This window comes from Candoia aspera, chromosome 2 (genome assembly GCF_035149785.1).
Source record: "Candoia aspera isolate rCanAsp1 chromosome 2, rCanAsp1.hap2, whole genome shotgun sequence".
Classification (NCBI taxonomy): Eukaryota; Metazoa; Chordata; class Lepidosauria; order Squamata; family Boidae; genus Candoia; species Candoia aspera.
Genome location: NC_086154.1, coordinates 159,585,148 through 159,605,049, shown reverse-complemented (window position 1 = coordinate 159,605,049; position 19,902 = coordinate 159,585,148). Strand labels below are relative to the sequence as shown.

The 19,902-nt window shown below is 42.9% G+C and overlaps 1 protein-coding gene across 2 annotated transcripts in view; it reads left to right on the top strand.

The window, feature by feature from the left end:
• Window positions 1-8,651: 8,651 nt before the first annotated feature.
• Window positions 8,652-19,902, top strand: part of GPR156 (G protein-coupled receptor 156) — a 30,705-nt gene continuing 19,454 nt past the window's right edge. The window contains exons 1-4 of one of the 2 annotated variants that reach the window (XM_063294598.1): window positions 8,652-8,944; window positions 10,244-10,380; window positions 12,814-12,949; window positions 19,405-19,515. In XM_063294598.1, the coding sequence (XP_063150668.1) occupies window positions 8,810-8,944; window positions 10,244-10,380; window positions 12,814-12,949; window positions 19,405-19,515 (519 nt within the window). In that variant the 5' untranslated portion in view covers window positions 8,652-8,809. The remainder of the gene's footprint in view (window positions 8,945-10,243; window positions 10,381-12,813; window positions 12,950-19,404; window positions 19,516-19,902) is intronic. The other variant, XM_063294599.1, reaches the window with a different exon arrangement.

Genomic DNA, 19,902 nt, shown 5'->3' with positions numbered 1-19,902 from the left:
CAGTGACTCTAGACAGTTTATCAACTGTTAAAAACATTTAAAAACAGGGAAACATCAATAACAGAATAAAGATGACGTAAATGACAAAAACAGATGGGAACCAAAAAAGGGGGGCTCCAATCACCCTTGCCAAAGTCTGTTCAAATCTTGGGGGGAACCTCATTCCAGAGGGCAGGCGCCACTACAGAGAAGGCACGCTTCCAGGTTCCCAAAAGATGGAAATGTTTAATCAAAGAAACCTGGAGTGCACCAACCTTGCCAGACTGGATCAGCCAGGCAGATACTATGGGAGACAGGCAGTCCTGCAAGTAACCAGGCCCTATGCCATTTGGACTTTATATATAGCCACCAGCACCTTGAATTGCTCCAGGAAGCAAACTGACAACCAGTGCAGCCCGCAAAGCAGAGGTGTTACATACTGAGGCATGTCCATCACTGCCTGTGCCACAAAGGAGGGGCCTGGAAACAATCTCTCCTCAGCGATCAAAACTGACAAACTGGTCCTAGAGAAAGGAAGAGAACCACTGTAAAACTCTCATGAGTTTATATTTAAAAGGTTAGTGAAATAACCATCAGGACCAACCCAGGCTTACAAAATAGGGAGCTACCTTTTGAGTTTCACAAAAGTCTTTCATTGATCCTACTTTTCTATTAGAAATATCCTTAAAGTTTAAACAATACTTGTATTTAAAAGTAAGAGTTCTTGTTTGACAAGAATAAAAAAGATGGCCTAATGAAATAGCATGAACTTAAAAGACAAACACATTTGCTCTCTTGTTATGTAAATTCCCTTCAAATCATCACATAGCCCTAAATCTAGTGTTGCCCATGTTTTGGGCGCAGCTACTTTTAAGAAAGTAAGAAGAACCATGCCCAAAACTTAACTAGACCAGCATTTTGTATCATACAGGAGCCAACTTCATATCTTCAGGAAGCTTGCAATCATGGATAGGAGAATGAAGGTCCTCCGTTAATTTTTTTTCCAGTCCCCTTTCCTAATTGTCTATATTGGTGACCATCATCACTTCTGACTGCAGTAAATTTCCTTGTTTAACCATGTATTATGTCCCAAAGCATTAGCATTTTCTTCTATGGACCCTGAAACTCCCTGCAATTACTGTAGTTCTAAAGGACCTAAGTTGTGATACTATGAAAATGGGATAAGGTTTTCCTTTATCCACATTTTTATACCATACATGATTTTATGTACCACTATCATTTCTAAGTTAAATAAAAACCCAGCGCTAGTTTTTCATGTTCGAACCCCATATTCATTTTGATGGATGCATTTTGCACACTTTGCCCAGCATCAACTTCCCTCAGGCTAAACTGTTCTTCTAATTATATGTTTTGTTATATTATTAATTATAAAGAAAAGCACTTTTCCAAAAACTATTTCAAACGTTCCTCCTGATTTTATCTATGCATACTGATACCCCACTATTCAGAATAATTTTGTTAACGTTTATTTATTAAGGACTGAGTGAAAACATTTTTTGCTGTTTCAGTTTGTACCAGATAGAATCATCCACAATCACTTCATTAATAGGAAATGTGATCTATTCCTTTCTGATCCCCTTAGGTGGCTAATCTATTGAAATATTTATCTCTCTGCTCCGCTCAATACAAAGCAGAAGAATGAGCTCACCTACTCACACTGTTGCAGAGCAACATTAACATGAAGAGTGCTCTCTGATTATTTCTTTTTGTTCTGTAGAAATGTACACCCTATTTAGATTGGAAAGATACTTATATCTGCAGCTTCTGGCACTGGGATTTAGTGAACGAAAAATTTCACAGTAGTATAGCAAGAGTAGGTTACATCACTTCTATATCTGGACACCAGGCATTTGGAGCTTTTATCAGTCTGATGCTTGCCAAATGCGTTGGCTTCCAACTCTTATAACGCTCCATTACTGATCTCAAGGAGACCACCAGGAAAAGAATTATAAAGCCTATACCATTATTAAACTGAGCTACAATTCATTGGAAAATATAACACACTAACTCACCAGTGCAAGAATATCTCTACACCAAACTATCACATTACTGTTTTGTTAACAGTAATAATTTATTCTGTCTCTCCTCTCTCCTTTCAAAACCATCCTCTATGCACCTGATGAACTGGATTGTGATCCATGCAAGCTGATACATCATAAATTGGAAAGTCTTCAAGTGTCACAAGACTCATGTTTCTTTTTTTATCAATATCTGATTCATTCTAGCAATCACTTTAAGGTAACATTTTGCACTTCCATGCAAAGCAGCGCTGTATTCCAAAGTGTAAAGATGACCAGTTTAAAAATTGATATGATGAATTAAATTTAAACTTAATTACAGTTAAATATACATGATTGCTCCTCATATATTTAATAATATTTCTTTTTACATTATAAACTGCAATTTGGCAGCAATGTTTGATCAAATCTGAGGGTCTCATATAAAATTCTGGAAAGTTGTTGGAGCCTCAGGTTTTGCACCTCTGTTCTAAAGAGCAAATTGAACTTTCTCTCATCACCCCTTTTTATTAATGAAAGCAGATCAAAGATGTGGTTTGAACACGGAAGTGAGGAGATGACATGCAATATTTGATGATTCAGTGCTTTTCAGACCATATTCTGTCAATCAGTCCTCCAATGAGAGGTCTGAATATTATTTAAGGCAACAGGACTTCCCCAAGTGCTTTTGTCCTAACAGCCAGGAACCACACTGAAACAAGGAACTGGTCTCTAATGTTTTATTGCTTGTACATAACAGGAATCCTAACAAACTGAAGAAGCGTGGGAAAAACCCAGACATATAAACCCCAAAGGTTAAGGCGGTCCCGATCTGTGTCTCTTTGAATGGCTGCCCAATTCCTCAGTGCTACGCATGCGCTTAACAGTCTGGATGGGAGCCCCCTGCTCGCCATCCTTACTCATGACAGCTTTGCCAGTTTGGAAAGTTATGGAGTCCTTGGTGCTCTCTGAGCCTTGTTGTTTTCCTGCAGACGTTTCATTGCCAGACTAGGCAACATCTTCAGTGCAAAGAGGGAGTGGGGCCTTGCTCTCACGAGAGCAAGGCCCCACTCCCTCTTTGCACTGAAGATGTTGCCTAGTCTGGCAATGAAACGTCTGCAGGAAAACAACAAGGCTCAGAGAGCACCAAGGACTCCACAGTTCAACCCTGAGCTACAAATATCTGCTTCGATTGGAAAGTTGTGATGAGTTCTTTCATCTCACATATGGTGATGAGCATGCAATATTGGAGAGAAGTCATTACCGGGATTCTGAAATATTTTACTCACAGGCATATACGTTAACAGGTACCTGATCAAGTGTTTAACTGGATTTAAGAAGAAGGAGAAATTAAGAAGAGGGAGAACTTAAGACCAGAGTGGAAGCACAGCAAGGAGAAGCATGTATTTTGCATGAAGTTTGGCAGAGGGAGTTTGGGGGGAAGGTTCCAATAAGCTCCAAGCAATATGGCCAACTGTCAGAGGTTTGGCCACTGAAGTCATAAAACCCCCTTCTGGGCTTTTTCCTCTGTCATGTAAAGGAGGGAGGGGGGAGACTTGACTGATGTGAGTGAGAGCTGGAAACATCACAGAGCCAGCAAGAATTACAAACTTCACAGACTCAGCAAGTTGACACCAGAATGCTGTGGCTAACGTGTTATCTGCCAATGGGCAGTGAAGAATAAGAATGTCGCTGAAGCCCATGTTGTAAAACAGAAGGCAGTTGTACATATTCAATTTCAAACAAAGGCGGGGACTTGGGTCTGATAAAAGAAGAGGACAGGGGGAAATACAATTACCTGAGTCTTTAGATGCAGAGGGCGATGGTCCTGTAACTTTCAATAAATGGAATACTTTACTGAGACCTAACTGGTTCCAGAGAGATTTCTTACTATTGGGATATCTGAACCCACGTTCCTCACAACAGCAAAGGAAGCTTCATGGTGATCTGCAGGGTACATGCAGTGTTTGCCCTCTTGCTTGAAGAGAACCCAAAGTAGACTCCTGGAAATGCAAGCTCGTATTCTTATTGGAAAAGAAGATAAAAGGGCTTGAGGAAAGAGTTTCTAGACTGCAATGTACAGGGAAAGTGAGATGAATCTGACAGAAGTATTGCTCCTCAGGAGAAGCAGAGAAAGGAAGTGAATGTTAGGTAACACAAAGACAAATGGAATAGGTGACTTAGAGAAACAGGAGGATGGGGGGGGGTACTCAGTGATGATGGAACCCAAGAACTATTCTGAGGAAGAAGAGATGCGTTGTAGTGGTGGGTGATTTCCTGCTGTCTTCTCTTGTTGACTAGTTTATTTGTTAAAAGATAGAAGAAGGGAATCTGCTATCCTGGACCTAATCCAGTGTTTTTTAACCTTGGCAACTTTAAAATGTGTAGACTTCAACCCCCTTGCTGGCTGGGGAATTCTGGGAGTTGAAGTCCACACATCTTAAAGTTGCCAAGGTTGAGAAACACTGACCTAATCAATACCAACAGAGAGGAATCAGTGGAAGAAGTGAAAATGAGAAAATGATCACATTATTCTCAAGTTCGTAATTTCAAGTAGAGGATGAATAAAGGAGTCAGACTTGTACACTGAATTTTGGAAGAGGAGATTCTGATAAACTAACATGAGAGGTAGGTTAAATCCAATGGCTTAAAATCCTTCAAGAAGACAAAATGAAAGACTGTTAAAGGACCAGGGTGGATACACTCAGAGCTTTCTAAATTACTGTAAATTAAAAAGGATGTATATACAAAATAGAAGGATGGGGCATATAATGAAAGAAGAATAGAAGGCTGTCACCAGAAACTACAGAATTTACCATCCTATATTCCTCTTAATGTTCTCCAAGAAATTAATTGGATACAACAAACTTCAGACTGGTGGCATTATTATTGCATCCCGTGGAATCCTACATCTCCTCAAACCTATCCATAAAAAACAAGAATGAAACAGATCCAAAGCTGGAATTTTACATATCAGGAATTTTAATATCAAACTATCCAAATGTGTTGTCTAGACTACTAAAAAGACAATTAATATTGCACAGATGAGTCAGGTGTCTGTGAGCTACAGTATCACCACTAACTAAGAGCCCGGTTGTCAAGAGATACATTCACTGCCACTTATCTTGATTATCTACTAAGGAGAGGCAGATGGGCAAGATGGTGAGATATTATTAACATAACAGCTTTTTTTTAAGAGGAAGAAATGGAAACAGGAAGATAAGAGTCTAGCAGGGAAAATATTTTGATTGTCTTGTGGAAGGGGGAAGGGGAGTAAAATATACTGGAATCATATAATTGAGAATAACACATTATGCACATTTATTTATTTATTTATCTATGAAATTTGTCTACATCCTGAAGCCATCTAGACTCTAGCAGCTTACCAAATTTACAGAGGTTTTTTTTTTTTTTCATCTTATGGCATAGCAGTTTGATGTTCATGCTGCTTTTCTTGCTGGGAAATCCTTGTGAGGTCCAGCAACCAGATGTGTATGTAGACTATTTAGCCGTGACAAGTCATGTTGCCCGGGATGCACCATGAGGAGGCTAGTCTACATTGCGCCAAGCTGGGCTGAGGGAAAGTGACTGGCCCAAGGCCACCCAGCCGGCTTTCATGCCTAAGGCGGGACTAGAACTCACAGGCTCCTGGTTTCTAGCCCAGAACCTTAACCACTAGACCAATTCAGCTAATACTAGAAGTAAAAGACTACAGTTATGGGAAATGGCATTGCTAAACACAGTTAATCTCCAAGGACCCTCTGGAAGTTTCACCTGCTTCCAGAAGGCCATGAGGGGCAAGCTGTTCCAGTGCAGATCCTGCAACAGTGTTAAATGGCAGTACCACAACTGACCCCTGAGTGTGCTTGCAGCTGCATGCTGGACCAGCTGAAGTTTATGGGTGGTCTCCAAGGGCAGTTTCACATAGAGAGAATCACACTAATCTGAGATGGTAAAGGCATGAGTCTTCAGTGCATCCTGTTCAGATAAGGCTGCAGATGGCACACCAGCTGTAATTGTACAAAAACCCTCCTGGCCACAGTTTCCACCTGCTCTTTGAGCAGGAGCCATGAGTCCAAGAGGACTCTTAGGTTGCAAACCTGCTCTTTCTGGGGAAACACAACTCCCTCAAGAACCAGAGATGGTAAAGACCTAGTGTCAGCTCTTTGAGGTAGTCCAGACATTGATGGTATCTTTACAGAGGCCTCTATATACCTGGAAGAACAGGTAGCTAAAAGTTTTGCTCAGGTTGTATACCCATCCTTGTTTCATTTATGTTCCATATTCATCTGTACAATATGTATTTTGCAGGGAAACAAAACCTGGCACATTTAGGATTGTAACTCCAGGATACTGGATTACAACTCCTATGGTCTCTGATAAATGGCCAGTCTTGCTAGGATTAGGGTTGTAGCTGAAAACATTTCGAGGGCATCCAGTTAATGGGGTTAATGTGCATCACAATGTCTTGCACCCAAATCTAGTATTTGGCTAAATGTCACCTGTTCCTAAATTATCCCGTAGGGATAATTAAAGTATGATTTAATTAATTCCAGATTCCATTCCATCTCAATGCATTTGGGTCACCGTATGGGAAAGAGTGTGCAACACCATTCATCTGCAGGGCAGTCTTGGGGCTCCTAAACGGGGCAGCCTGTAGGACGGGCAAACGCGATTCAAGGCCAGGCATATCTAAGAAACTTCCATTCAGTATTGAAGCTGCTCGTTTCTCTTTAACTAGTACTCAGCTTCAGGCTCGCTTTGTATCTGATGTTCCAGCTTGATTCCACATCCCCCCCCCCCGAAGCCTTGGGTTTCCTCCGAAGAAGCGATCACCCGCCCCTGGGCAGCTTGAACGGAGGTCGTTCTTGTTCAGGCGACGCCTCTGCCCGCAATACCTTCGCCGAACCGCGCACGGCAGCTTCGCGGTAGAAGGAACGGTGCGGACAGGCTGGGAAGGCCGAGCGCCTCTCTTCTGGTCCCCAGGCAGCAGCACGAGGAAGAACCGTCGGGAAGACGCAGCCATACCACGGCTTCCCTTGCTTCTTAGCATTTCGGTAAGAGAAGGAGCGGGCCGCGTGCCTGCGCTTGCCCGGCTTGGTCAGATCCAGAGGAAGGTCCGGCGGGGGGCGAGAAACGGATCCTGCCCAGCCCTGTCCCACCCGCCATCGCTATTTTTTCAGTTAAAAAGAAGACGGGCAAGAGGTTTTCGTGCCCTCTCCCCTTTCTAGCGACCCGATACTGTCCAGCATCCAGCAAAGCAAGAGGAGCCACGTTACTCAGCAGAGAAAGCAAGTACAAAAGCCAGAGAGGCAACTCCATTACTAGGCCAACGAAAGTTCCACAGAGTCGTTGCAAGTGTCAGGCCTGGGCTAGGAAAATGAAATCGGGCGGGGTGGAGAAGAATGGACGAAAGACTTGGCCACTGACGAGCCCTGTCTGTCCCAAGTTTGCAACATTGCAGGGAGGGTGTTCCTTTGAACTTGAAAATTGGGCTAACTTGAGATAAAGGCTCTCCCAAGGCTATACATTCTTCATCTGTGGTAGGTTCCTTTGCGAGATCATGGCTGGACCAGTCAGCACTCCCTTTTCTTTCTGCTAGCAAGGTATAAATTACTTTGCCTGAGTCAAAACATGAGATCTATTTCCCACCCATCCCCCTCCATCCCCACATAATACCAAGCCTGGGCAAATTACTGCAGAAAAAAAGATTCTTCCTGGTATCACAACCACACTCATAACAAGCAACACTCTCAAGGGCAGCTGTGTAATTGTAGGGACCAACAGGGCAGTTCTCCTGCTTCGTTTCACCCGGGGCCTGTTTGAGAAGGGCTGGGGCTGGGGCCTCCCAGCTCTAGAGACCCTTTAGGTGCTGCTGGGTGAGGAGAGGGAAGGGGAGAGGGAGTGCCAAGCCCTGCCTCTGCCCCAGCCCTTCTGTCCTCGGCCCTCTGTTTCAGCACAGGCCTCTGCAGTAGGGAGCCTCTTCTACCTATGGTGGTGGGGTTCCTGGAGAGTTCGGGTTCTCCATCACGCGGGGAGCCTTGCTGGGCGGAAGAGGGCTGCTGTGGCCAAGGCCTAACCTGAACCCGGGGAGAGTGAGAACAGCTACAGAAGGTAAAACCAACTCTTTGTTTTCTCTCTCATGCTGTAAGCTTAATTTCTACAAATACATGTACACAATGTCTAGCTTGCTTTCTCATTAAAAACAATCCCCGGGCAGGATTAAGGACAACTGCATTGGCTTCAGCATGTGCATGGGGTCTCTTGCACAATTTCGCTCTCAATAATTTAATCTGGATTCCTGAGCCAGGCTGGATTCCTGATTCCTAGTGAATGAGATGGAGACCTCCTGGCATCCTGTCATTATTTTTACTTTATGTCAGTTGACTGTACAGGAAATAAATACATACTTTTCAATTTCAAGATACACGATAGACTTTTGCAATTGACTTTTCACATTTTGCAAAAATCAGCATTTTTTAATATATGAATATAGTAGCTGGTCAGTTGGGTATGGCTATGCTATGTGGGTGAACAAAGACTTTCTTCATCAGCTGTTTTTAATCTTATTTTTCATATACAGTATCTTATAATTTGTGAGATAGATAGATAGATAGATAGATGCTAAATGAGAGGCCATGTGAGTTAAATTATTACAGTCTAATAATTTTGCTCATGATTCCTATCAACCCACACAGAACTTTTCAGGATAGAAAAATTTCTTTCAAGTAATTCTCAGCTATCACTGCATATACCTGAATTTCAGTTCTTGAGGTCAGCCTTGCTTCCTGTAACTAAGCACTGCCCAGATCATGTGGTTGAATCAAGGTTTAGAATGTGCCGTGGAGATGGGATTCAATTATTCCAAGTTATGTGAGAACAACCTCAACTGTGAGAGTCAAGAACGACAGCAGATGATTCTGAAGGATCTCTGTACTTCAGCAATTGTAAGTATTTATGAGTAACAAATTAAATAGCCAAACATACAGACACACACACTCTCTCTCATTATATGATCATTCAAATTGTGTATGCGTGTGTATAATTTGCAGTAATTATAGTTCAGTTAAAATGTTTTTGTGGGCTCTTAAGCCATACCACCTGTTTTATCTGAAAATAAGAAAATATCAGCTGTATTGGCTGCCATTATAATATTGATTGAGTTCTCTTGAGTTTTTCTCTTCAAGCACAAGCCATTTCTGACAGAATAAATTGGGCATTATATAAAATGCACCCAATGTTACCACCATTCAAACAAGTATAAAAATTGAACAGTTGAGTCAGTATATACTGTACATAGACATACCGTTTAAAATGTAAGAACATCCAGAGCAAAATGGAGCATGAGAAGATGTGACACCATTTTCTCTCTTTTTTTGTTTGTTGATAAAGTTGTTAAATAGCACTGGGCTAAAGATGGAGCCTTTGGGAATCTACTTACTACCAACTCCCAGCAAGAGAGGTCAGAAATCTGTTGCACATCCTATTCTAGCTGAATTATTGGTGCAGCTGAAGTCTTCCATTAGCATTACAGCTTGCCCTCTTGAGAATTTGGCAAATTGATTTAGAAAGATATTATCCATTATCCTTTGCTTAGGTAGGTGGCCGTAGTGAACTCCTATTTTTGTTTCTTACTTTTTTAATTCCACCAAGATCCTTTCAATGGAATTTTCATATTTAGCGTCATTAATTTCTTCTCAGGCATGTGGACTCTGCATAAACCTTTCACCAAGCTGTGCAGGGAAGGGAGGTATGGAATTAATGTGCACCATTTTCCCCAGATAGTCAAGCCCTAAAACCTCCAAAACATGCATGGTTTTGTAAGTCACTTGAGTCATGCTACCTCAGTGTCATTGACCAGGCCAGTTTAGGGATTGGCTTAGTTGTGGTGTGACATTATGTTTAGTCTGCATTGTAAACAAATGCAAGAGCTGCGTGAAACACGTCCAGTATTACAGAAATGAAATGTCAAAATATTTGTTCCCAAGTGTTGACTCAGTGATAAAACAGGTCAACTTTAAAAGTAAAGGAACATAGTTAGGGTTTCCCACATATGAAGTATAGTTTTTGCCCTTACACAGACATGGCTATGAAAAAGGCACCTCTGCTTCTTGGATGCAGGATATAAAGTCGTCGTCTTTTTACACAGTGAGGGACAGTGGACTCTTACGAGGCAGGCCACCTTACCGCTTCGGAGCGAAGATTCCAAAGCAGTTCTCACCCCTTTCACCTTCCTTTTCCCTCAGCCATTTGCAGAGCTCCACTGTAAGAACGCCTCTTCCTTTTCAGTGGCCCTCTTGGCAACTGTCTGGGCCTTTAACACCAGCGGAGTTCTGCTCAGTTTCTTCTTCCTCATCTTCACAGTTCGCTTCAGAAAAAATAGGTAAGGCCAAGTCCATCCTATGTTTTTACCCTCTGGGCAAGATGCTCTAATGCTTTGTCATTCAAGAATCGCTCAAGAGGACAAATCTTGTTTTTGTTTACAGCAGTTCTGTAAATTTTAGACTTTCAGGGTCTGCAGTAGAGGTGGCTGTGGATTCTTTGTTGTCACTGGTGAGAGGGTGGGGTCAAACCTCCCAAACACAGAGAGGTCAATAAATGGGCCTCGAGGTGCTGCGGGCCACGGGATGCCTCCTCACTAAATGCTCCACCTATTGGAAATTTAAAACTAGCTAAGGAAAGAGCAGGTTTTTACATTTATTTAGTTATATAAGCATTTGTATTGTTCTGCCTGTTCTCCCTAGAGGAAGTGTTGCAATGTGTTTATTTCATTGGTTCTTACATTTCTGAACCATGTATATAGCAGAGAATAATTTCCAAGGTAGTCCCAGACAAGGAAATGGCTGGAAACATTCAGAATCAACTATTACTGAAATAGTTGAAAGCTGAATGAGCCAGTCACCCCAGAGGGCAAAAGCTGAGTGATGGTGGCAGCACGTTTGATGGTTTGACCTGTATCCTCACAGCTAGGGTGTTGCCTTCAGATACGAAGGACAAGGTTGTCTCCTCACCTGTGCTGAAGAAAAACTCAGCTGCCAATCAAATCAGCTGTGGCAGGTGGGGAGCCGCATATTTCCTCAAGTAGGAAAAGATCTCAGGCCAATCTGCAGAGGCCTTAAATTGCCTGCCCTGATGCTCTTTTCAAGAATGAAGAGATAACTGTAAATTTAGTCACTAAGAAAGCTTTCCTGGACTTAAATAGTACAGGTAGTCCTTGCTTAACTATGGTAACTGGAACTTCCATTGCTAAGCAATGTGGTCATAAAGCACAATGTCATGCGACTGCATCGCTTAGTGATGGCAATTCTGGCATGCCCCATTACAGTTGTAAAGCGAAAATTGTGGGTCATTAAATGAGGACCTCATGTGACTGTGACTTGTGACTTCCTGCCAGCTTCCCACAAGCAAAGTCAATGACAAAGCTGGCTAGAAGTTGCAAGTCCCGGGCATCTTGCAAGCAGGCTGGAGTGTGGGTGAATACTACAGAGTGAGGTGAGGGGGTGCTGTGGCGAGTGTATGAGGGCTGGGAAGGGGGTGCTGCTGTGCTGCACAAGTGGATGCAGGCTGGGGAGGGGTTGCTGTGGTACCGTGTGAGTGCATGCAGGCTGGGGAGGGGGTGCTGCGGCACAAGTGCGCTATGGAGTACGAGATCCTTGGGATCTCATACTCCGTAGGGGACTCCCTGGGAGAAAAAGTGGCAGGAGCAACTTGCAACCTTCCCTGCCAGCTTCTCCACTGAGTTTGCTTGTGGGAAGCCAGCAGAGAAGGTTGCAAATGGTAATCATGTGACCACAGGACACTGCAACCATCGTAAATGTGAGCTGGTTGCCAATTGCCCGGATTGCGACCTCATGACTGCAGGGGTGATGCGATGGCTGGAACTTTGATGACCAGTCATAAGTACCACTTGTTCAGCGCTGTTGCAACTTAAAACAGTTGTTGAATGAGTGGTCGTTAACCGAGGACTACCTCTATTTTTAATATTGGCTTGGTTTCAAATATCTTTGTGAACAAACCCCCCAATTGCACACATTTAGATGCCACCAATGTATTTATTATGCTTATCAACTTAATTAGGAGATAACCCAGTCTAAGTTTTGACTCAGCTTTGAAACTGAAGTGGCCTTAGTCCCGCCAGTACAGGAGTACACAACTACCACTGGCTTGAGGACCACCCTAGTTTTAAGCAGCATATTAAGGGCCCCACTCCAAAAGTAATGGGATTAGGACGCAGAAGGAACTGATGATTGGTGTGCTGAGTTTTTCAAGGATTAATATGGGCAATTTACACAGGGCTTAAGAAATTTTTGCCCTGTAAAATCCCACCAAAATACAAAAAGGGGCCTGCATTTTTTCCTCTGCCCATTTTGGGAACTGGAAAAGAGGTGCTGGTGGGCTGCATGAGGTCCACAGTTTTTGCATTGTTACTCTAAAAGATTATTCATGCTTGGGGAACCAACAACTAAGCATGATGGTTAGTTCTCCTGAATTTCTTGACAACTTTAGAAACCTCTGACTAGAGGATCTTTCTGTACCAGAGTTAGAGATAGGGATTAGGAACACTATGCTTCAGAATTCCATTCATAGTGGAAGAAAATGGGATTTTCAAGGTGCTACTTCAGGGAATGTAATTAACTTGGAAGGAGGGAGCATCATGATTTTTGCTGGTACTTTTTCAGACAGGGAGAAAAGCAGAATAGTGAAATCCAGGTACAGTGTGGCAAGAAACATGTATTGGAAAGGTAGGAAAGGTCTAATGCAGTTTTTTTTTCAATAACTCTTTTCCTCATGTTCTCAATGCCTTTGTCTACTTCAGGATTGTGAAGATGTCTAGTCCAAACTTGAATGTTGTGACTCTCCTGGGTAGTGGCTTGACTTACAGTAGTGTGTATCTCTTTGGAGTTGAAAAACAGAATCCATTGACCAGACCATCCCTGGAGATGCTGATTCAAGTAGGTGAATGCAAATTAAGAGAACAATTGTGAAATTTGCTATGTATTGATCTTAATGACATAGTTATACAGCAAATTCCCAACATTCAGAGGGATATGTGGAAATGTATAAGATTTTATTTTTCAACATTTTCCTTTCAGAAGGAACCCCTCCAAAGCCTTTAAACATCTTTTTCAGTTTCTAACATTTAAAATCCCAGGTTCCTGTCTGTAAGCTCATAATGCAAAAAGAAAAAAAAGAAAAAGAAATTTAAAAAAGAAAAAGAAAAGACAAAGCATTTCCAAAAGCAAAGTATATTTGGGCCCAATCAGTTAAGGTGAGAGACTGCCTGGAGACTCTGAAATTCATGCTGAATTTCAACACAAATGTCATGGTTTGTAAAATATGCTTAACTGTTAACTGGAGTAGCTCCTTACCTTTCAATCTGGCAGCACACAATCACACCAACTGGGTCAAGAACCACATTTGGGGGTATACAGAGACCCCACACATTTTCTCCAGGCCTGCCCAGTGTCTCCTGTGTTTTTTTACCGGAAGGGTACTGGTGAAGCTTTGTTGTGCCAATACACCCTTCCCAGTTTAGCTCAATTAGTTTTCTGTATCTTTTGCTGCCATCTTGTGCATATCTGCAATGTTGCAGCTCAGGTATGCTAATCCTAGCACAATACATGAACATAGCTGTTCTTGTTTTTTTGGTGGAGACATTGGTGAGAGGAGGGCAGAAAGACATTCTGATTTCTGCTGTGTTACGTTGTTCTTTGCTTTCCTCTTTAGCCTGTTCCCATTCGAAGGGCCTTCCTTACTACCCAGTTATGGTGTTCCCTACCCATCTCTGAGTTGGCAGAAACTATATCAGCACGACATTCGCTGTTTCTGTTGCTGGTCTCCGTGGTGCCTCTGTGCCTACAGTGGTTGCCAGTCATTCCCCTAGTCTCCCCCTCCACCACTGCCCATTGAGGAAATGGGTGACAAAGTCTGCAGATTTTATATGAGGCTGCCCTAGGATGGTGCCGGAATAAAGGGGGAATTACTGCTTTAAACAGTAACGGGAACATAAGATTATCTCACTTGTGGGTTGGGGTTGAGATGAAGTCACAGGGACACAGCAGGAAAACGGCATTGCTGTGGTATGTTTATGCCATGGGTACACAGATTAAATCTTCATATTTATATGAACACTCCATAACGTAAGAGCAAAGGAAATACTAATTTAGCATAAACTTTACAGTACTGCAACCTCCTAAAATAATAAATGAATCTGTATGGCTCTCCCCTGAATAAAATTAATGATTTTATTGGAGTTAGGGTTGGGCAAGAATTCAATATACCACTTATTTTTAATCTTTAACCTATATATCCCAGTCCTCCAAATTTGCAATACTGCACCTGCCTACTTCAGATTTGCACAAGTGAAGCAAGGAGCAAAGTTCAGACCAAGTTTTGGCCAACTCCCACTTTGTCTGGGCAAGCCTCATCTGATTTTAAAAAATAGCAACCCCTTGCTGAAGTTGCTGGTGACCCTGGGCAGGGGGTCCAAATCCATTGTTGGAAAACTCCTGTCCTAGCAAGTGTTCAGATGAAGCAGGTTTATATTAGCACTGCCACTTCCTGTGCCTGGTCATCTGCTAAGTCATTGGCTGGGTTCACATAATACACCAGGCCACAGCCAAGCAAACCAGGTTATGGTGTTGTATAAACACAGCCACTATGGTTTGTAAACCATAATTTATAATTGACGTGAATCCAGCCATTGTGGTTTATAATAAATAATGTATCTTGGGTGATACATTATTACAATAGGCTCTTCGTCCCAAAGAAGCTTTAAGGAATGAACATCCAGGTAGCCAGGTGGTACAGATATATATGTGTAAGCTTCTAATTGTGATGCAGCCCCTAACTGTTATACTTAGATTCCTGATGTTGGATGCAAATATGTGAGCCCCAGGCATCATGATTTCTGTTTCATTCAGTGGGGAATGATGATCAAGGCAAAAGTCAGGAAGGGTTTGAAGAGCATGCTGGAAGATTCTGATTAAATACAACTGAGATTAAATACTTTGGGCTGCATTAGGATTACAGTGACTTTTCCAGATTTAAGTTATAATGGGGATTCTTTGTGGAATCCTGCCCCTCTTTCTTAGAGGAAGTTTCCTCACAGTCTCACTTAGGAGAAAATCTAAAACCCAACCCTGTAGGTTTTGGACATTTTCTAAAAGATATTTATAATAATAATAATAATTATTATTATTATTATAATGTAATCTGCAAGCATCATGGCCCTCCCTTTGATTTGTATATGTGGTGAAAGCACACACAATCTTTTGGTGATCTTAAAATCTAAATTAGCTTCTGCAGAAGGTGGCCTTTCAAGTGATGAACTATGGAGGCCAGTGCAGCTGACATAATATGTCAAACTATGGAGCCCTCATGAATAATCTTGAAGCTTTCTAGGGGCCTGTTTTTGTTGTTTATTTGTTTAGTCGCTTCCGACTCTTCGTGACTTCATGGACCAGCCCACACCAGAGCTTCCTGTCGGTTGTCAACACCCCCAGCTCCCCCAGGGACGAGTCCGTCAACTCTAGAATATCATTCATCCACCTTGCCCTTGGTCGGCCCCTCTTCCTTTTGCCCTCCACTCTCCCTAGCATCAGCATCTTCTCCAGGGTGTCCTGTCTTCTCGTTATGTGGCCAAAGTATTTCAGTTTTGCCTTTAATATCATTCCCTCAAGTGAGCAGTCTGGCTTTATTTCCTGGAGGATGGACTGGTTGGATCTTCTTGCAATCCAAGGCACTCTCAGAATTTTCCTCCAACACCACAGTTCAAAAGCATCGATCTTCCTTCTCTCAGCCTGCCTTATGGTCCAGCTCTCGCAGCCATATGTTACTACGGGGAACACCATTGCTTTAACTATGAGGACCTTTGTTGTCAGTGTGATGTCTCTGCTCTTAACTATTTTATCGAGATTTGTCATTGCTCTTCTCCCAAGGATTAAGCGTCTTCTGATTTCCTGACTGCAGTAATCTTCGCACCTAGAAATACAAAGTCTTTCACTGCTTCTACATTTTCTCCCTCTATTTGCCATTTATCAATCAAGCTGGTTGCCATAATCTTGGTTTTTTTGAGGTTTAGCTGCAAGCCAGCTTTTGCACTTCCTTCTTTCACCTTCATCATAAGGCTCCTCAGTTCCTCTTCGCCTTCAGCCATCGAAGTGGTATCATCTGCATATCTGAGATTGTTAATGTTTCTTCCAGCGATTTTAACTCCAGCCTTGGATTCCTCAAGCCCAGCATGTCGCATGATGTGTTCTGCGTACAAGTTGAATAGGTAGGGTGAGAGTATACAGCCCTGCCGTACTCCTTTCCCATTCTTAAACCAGTCCGTTGTTCCGTGGTCTGTTCTTACTGTTGCTACTTGGTCGTTATACAGATTCTTCAGGAGGCATACAAGATGACTTGGTATCCCCATACAGCTAAGAACTTGCCACTATTTGTTATGGTCCACACAGTCAAAGGCTTTAGAATAGTCAATAAAACAGAAATAGATGTTTTTCTGAAACTCCCTGGCTTTTTCCATGATCCAGCAGATATTGGCAATTTGGTCCCTAGTTCCTCTGCCTTTTCTAAACCCAGCTTGTACATCTGGCAATTCTCGCTCCATGAATTGCTGAAGTCTACCTTGCAGGATCTTGAGCATACCTTACTGGCATGTGAAATGAGTGCCACTGTTCAATAGTTTGAACATTCTTTAGTGTTTCCCTTTTTTGGTATGGGGATATAAGTTGATTTTTTCCAGTCTGATGGCCATTCTTGTGTTTTCCAAATTTGCTGGCATATAGCATGCATTACCTTGACAGCATCATCTTGCAAGATTTTGAACAGTTCAGCTGGGATGCCGTCGTCTCCTGCTGCCTTGTTATTAGCAATGCTTCTAAAGGCCCATTCAACCTCACTCTTCAGGATGTCTGGCTCTAGCTCACTGACCATACCGTCAAAGCTATCCCCGATATTGTTATCCTTCCTATACAGGTCTTCTGTATATTCTTGCCACCTTTTCTTGATCTCTTCTTCTTCTGTTAGGTCCTTGCCATCTTTGTTTTTGATCATACCCATTTTTGCCTGGAATTTACCTCCGATGTTTCTAATTTTCTGGAAGAGGTCTCTTGTCCTTCCTATTCTATTGTCTTCTTCCACTTCCACGCATTGTTTGTTTAAAAATAATTCCTTGTCTCTTCTGGCTAATCTCTGGAATTTTGCATTTAATTGGGCATATCTCCCCCTATCACTGTTGCCTTTTGCTTTCCTTCTTTCTTGGGCTACTTCTAGTGTCTCAGCAGACAGCCATTTTGCCTTCTTGGTTTTCTCTTTCTTTGGGATGTATTTTGTTGCTGCCTCCTGAACAATGTTGCGAACTTCTGTCCATAGTTCTTCTGGGACCGTATCTACTAAGTCCAGTCCCTTAAATCTATTCTTCACCTCCACTGCATATTCCTTAGGAATATTAGTGAGCTCATATCTAGCTGATCTGTGGATCTTCCCTAATCTCTTTAGTCTGATCCTAAATTGTGCAATAAGAAGTTTGTGATCTGAACTACAGTCAGCTCCAGGTCTTGTTTTTACCGACTGTATAGGTGTCCGCCACCTTTGGCTGCAAAGGATGTAGTCAATCTGATTTCGGTGTTGTCCATCTGGGGAAGTCCATGTATAAAGCCGTCTCTTAGGTTGTTGGAAGAGAGTGTTTGTTATGCAGAGTGAATTGTCTTGGCAAAATTCTATCAGCCTATGTCCTGCTTTGTTTTGTTCTCCCAGGCCATGCTTACCTGTAATTCCAGGTGTCATTTGACTGCCCACCTTAGCATTCCAGTCTCCCGTGATGAAAATAACATCTCTTTTAGGCGTGTTGTCCAGTAGGTGCTGCAGATCCTCATAGAACTGCTCCATTTCAGCTTCTTCAGCATCTGTGGTTGGGGCGTATATTTGGATCACTGTGATGTTAGATGGCTTGCCCTGAATTCGAATTGAGATCATTCTATTGTTTTTTGGATTGTATCCAAGCATTGCTTTAGCCACTTTACTATTAATTATGAAGGCTACTCCATTTCTTCTGTGGTCCTCTTGTCCACAGTAGTAGATCTGGTGGTCATTTGATGTGAAGTGGCCCATTCCAGTCCATTTCAGTTCACTGACGCCCAAAATGTCTATCTTTAATCTTGACATCTCACCAATAACCACATCCAATTTGCCCTGGCTCATAGATCTTACATTCCAGGTTCCAATGGTGTGTTGATCCGTAGAACATCGGATTCGCCATTCACCACCAGCACCGTCGGCCGCTAGCCGTCCTTTCGGCTTTGAGCTAGCTGTGTCATCATGTCTGGGGCTAGTTGAACTCATCCTGTGTTCCTCCCCAGTAGCATTTTGACCATCTTCCGACCTGGGGGTCTCCTCTTCCGATGGTATACTGACATATCTCTGGTTGTACTGATCCATTTAGTTTTCACGGCAAGAATACTGGGGTGGGTTGCCATTACCTTCCCCAGGGATCGCATTTAGTCTGACCTCTCTGCCATGACCTTCCCGTCTTGGGTGGCCCTTCACGGTTTAGCTCATGGCATCATTGAGGTGCTCAAGCTCCAGCACCACAACAAGGTAACGATCCTTTGCTGAAGTTCTAGGGGCCTACAGTATTTCAATTTCAGTTTTTAAAGATGGCTTCCTCTATAATAGATTACAGTAACTGTGATCTACCCAGTTATGGTTGCAGCTTGAGTCTTAGAGGCAACTTGGGCCTTTAATTACCTTTGATCAGTTTGCTGGTTCAGTTATGTCATGCGCTGCCTACCTCCGAGTAATACACAGACGCTGATTCCGATGAAGCAGGCTCTGGTTTATTCGCAGTGTAGATACAGTGATAGAAAAAAGCTGAGAGTGACAGGAGCGCGCCGGTGCGGGGTTTAAATACCCCGCGCCGGTCAGCGCCCCCTCACTCGCGGTTACGTCACCCCCCTTTGTCCAACACGCTGTCTTGCCGGTAGGTGAGGGGTTGCGAGGCCCCGCTGGTGCTCTGGGATCGCCCATCATCGGTTTCCCTATTCCTCCGGTGATTGCTGTCAGCTGGGCGATCTCCATTGCGCTAGCGCTAACAGCTTGGGTGTGCCTCGCGATCCGCTTAGCCATTGTCTCTTGTCCTTTAGTCTTTGTAAGTTGATGGCTACTTATCTTGAGCCCCTTCCTCTGTTTCCTTGTTATTGTCATGTGTGCCATTGCGCTGATGTCTTCAGCTCAACGGCACTCATGACAAGTTAGCATCTCCTGTTCGTATACTGTATTTGTCTCTTTTGAAGAAGTGCGGTGTCTTCTAGAATAGGTTGCATATTGCACTCATGCAGCAATATTACAGATCTCTTCTACCATGTAGTTTTACATTTAGACTCATGGATCTTTCCCATGCCAACAGGTGAGAATTTGCATATTGTATATAGGTGGTTCCTTGGCTTTGGGCCCTATCCTGGGAAAGAGCTGGCGTTTATACAGAGTGTTCACTCAACAGGTGCCAGACAAGAGAGTGGTAAGTCTTGCACATAGAAACAGGAGCAAAGCTGGACTTTGGGTGGTGGTTCTTGTTGTTGCCATGCTGGGGTTTGTGTGCAGGCTGCTTTTTTTTTTTTAATTGCTCTTGCTTGAGCACACCTCTGGGCACAGCCTTGCTCAGCAGCTACTGCGACCTAACTGTTCTGGGGAACAAATGCACACAACTTTATCAGTAAATTGGATCGTAATTCTTCTACATGGTTTCTATTTAGACATATAAAAACCAGGCTCAGTTAAAAGCCTTGTTTTATTATTCAGTTCTTGCCCCATCCTTCCTCCCAATCACTGGTTCAAGCAAGCCATTACTCTTCCGCACCCTCATACACAGAGGGGCTCTACCTTGCTATTCACAACTACAGCAATT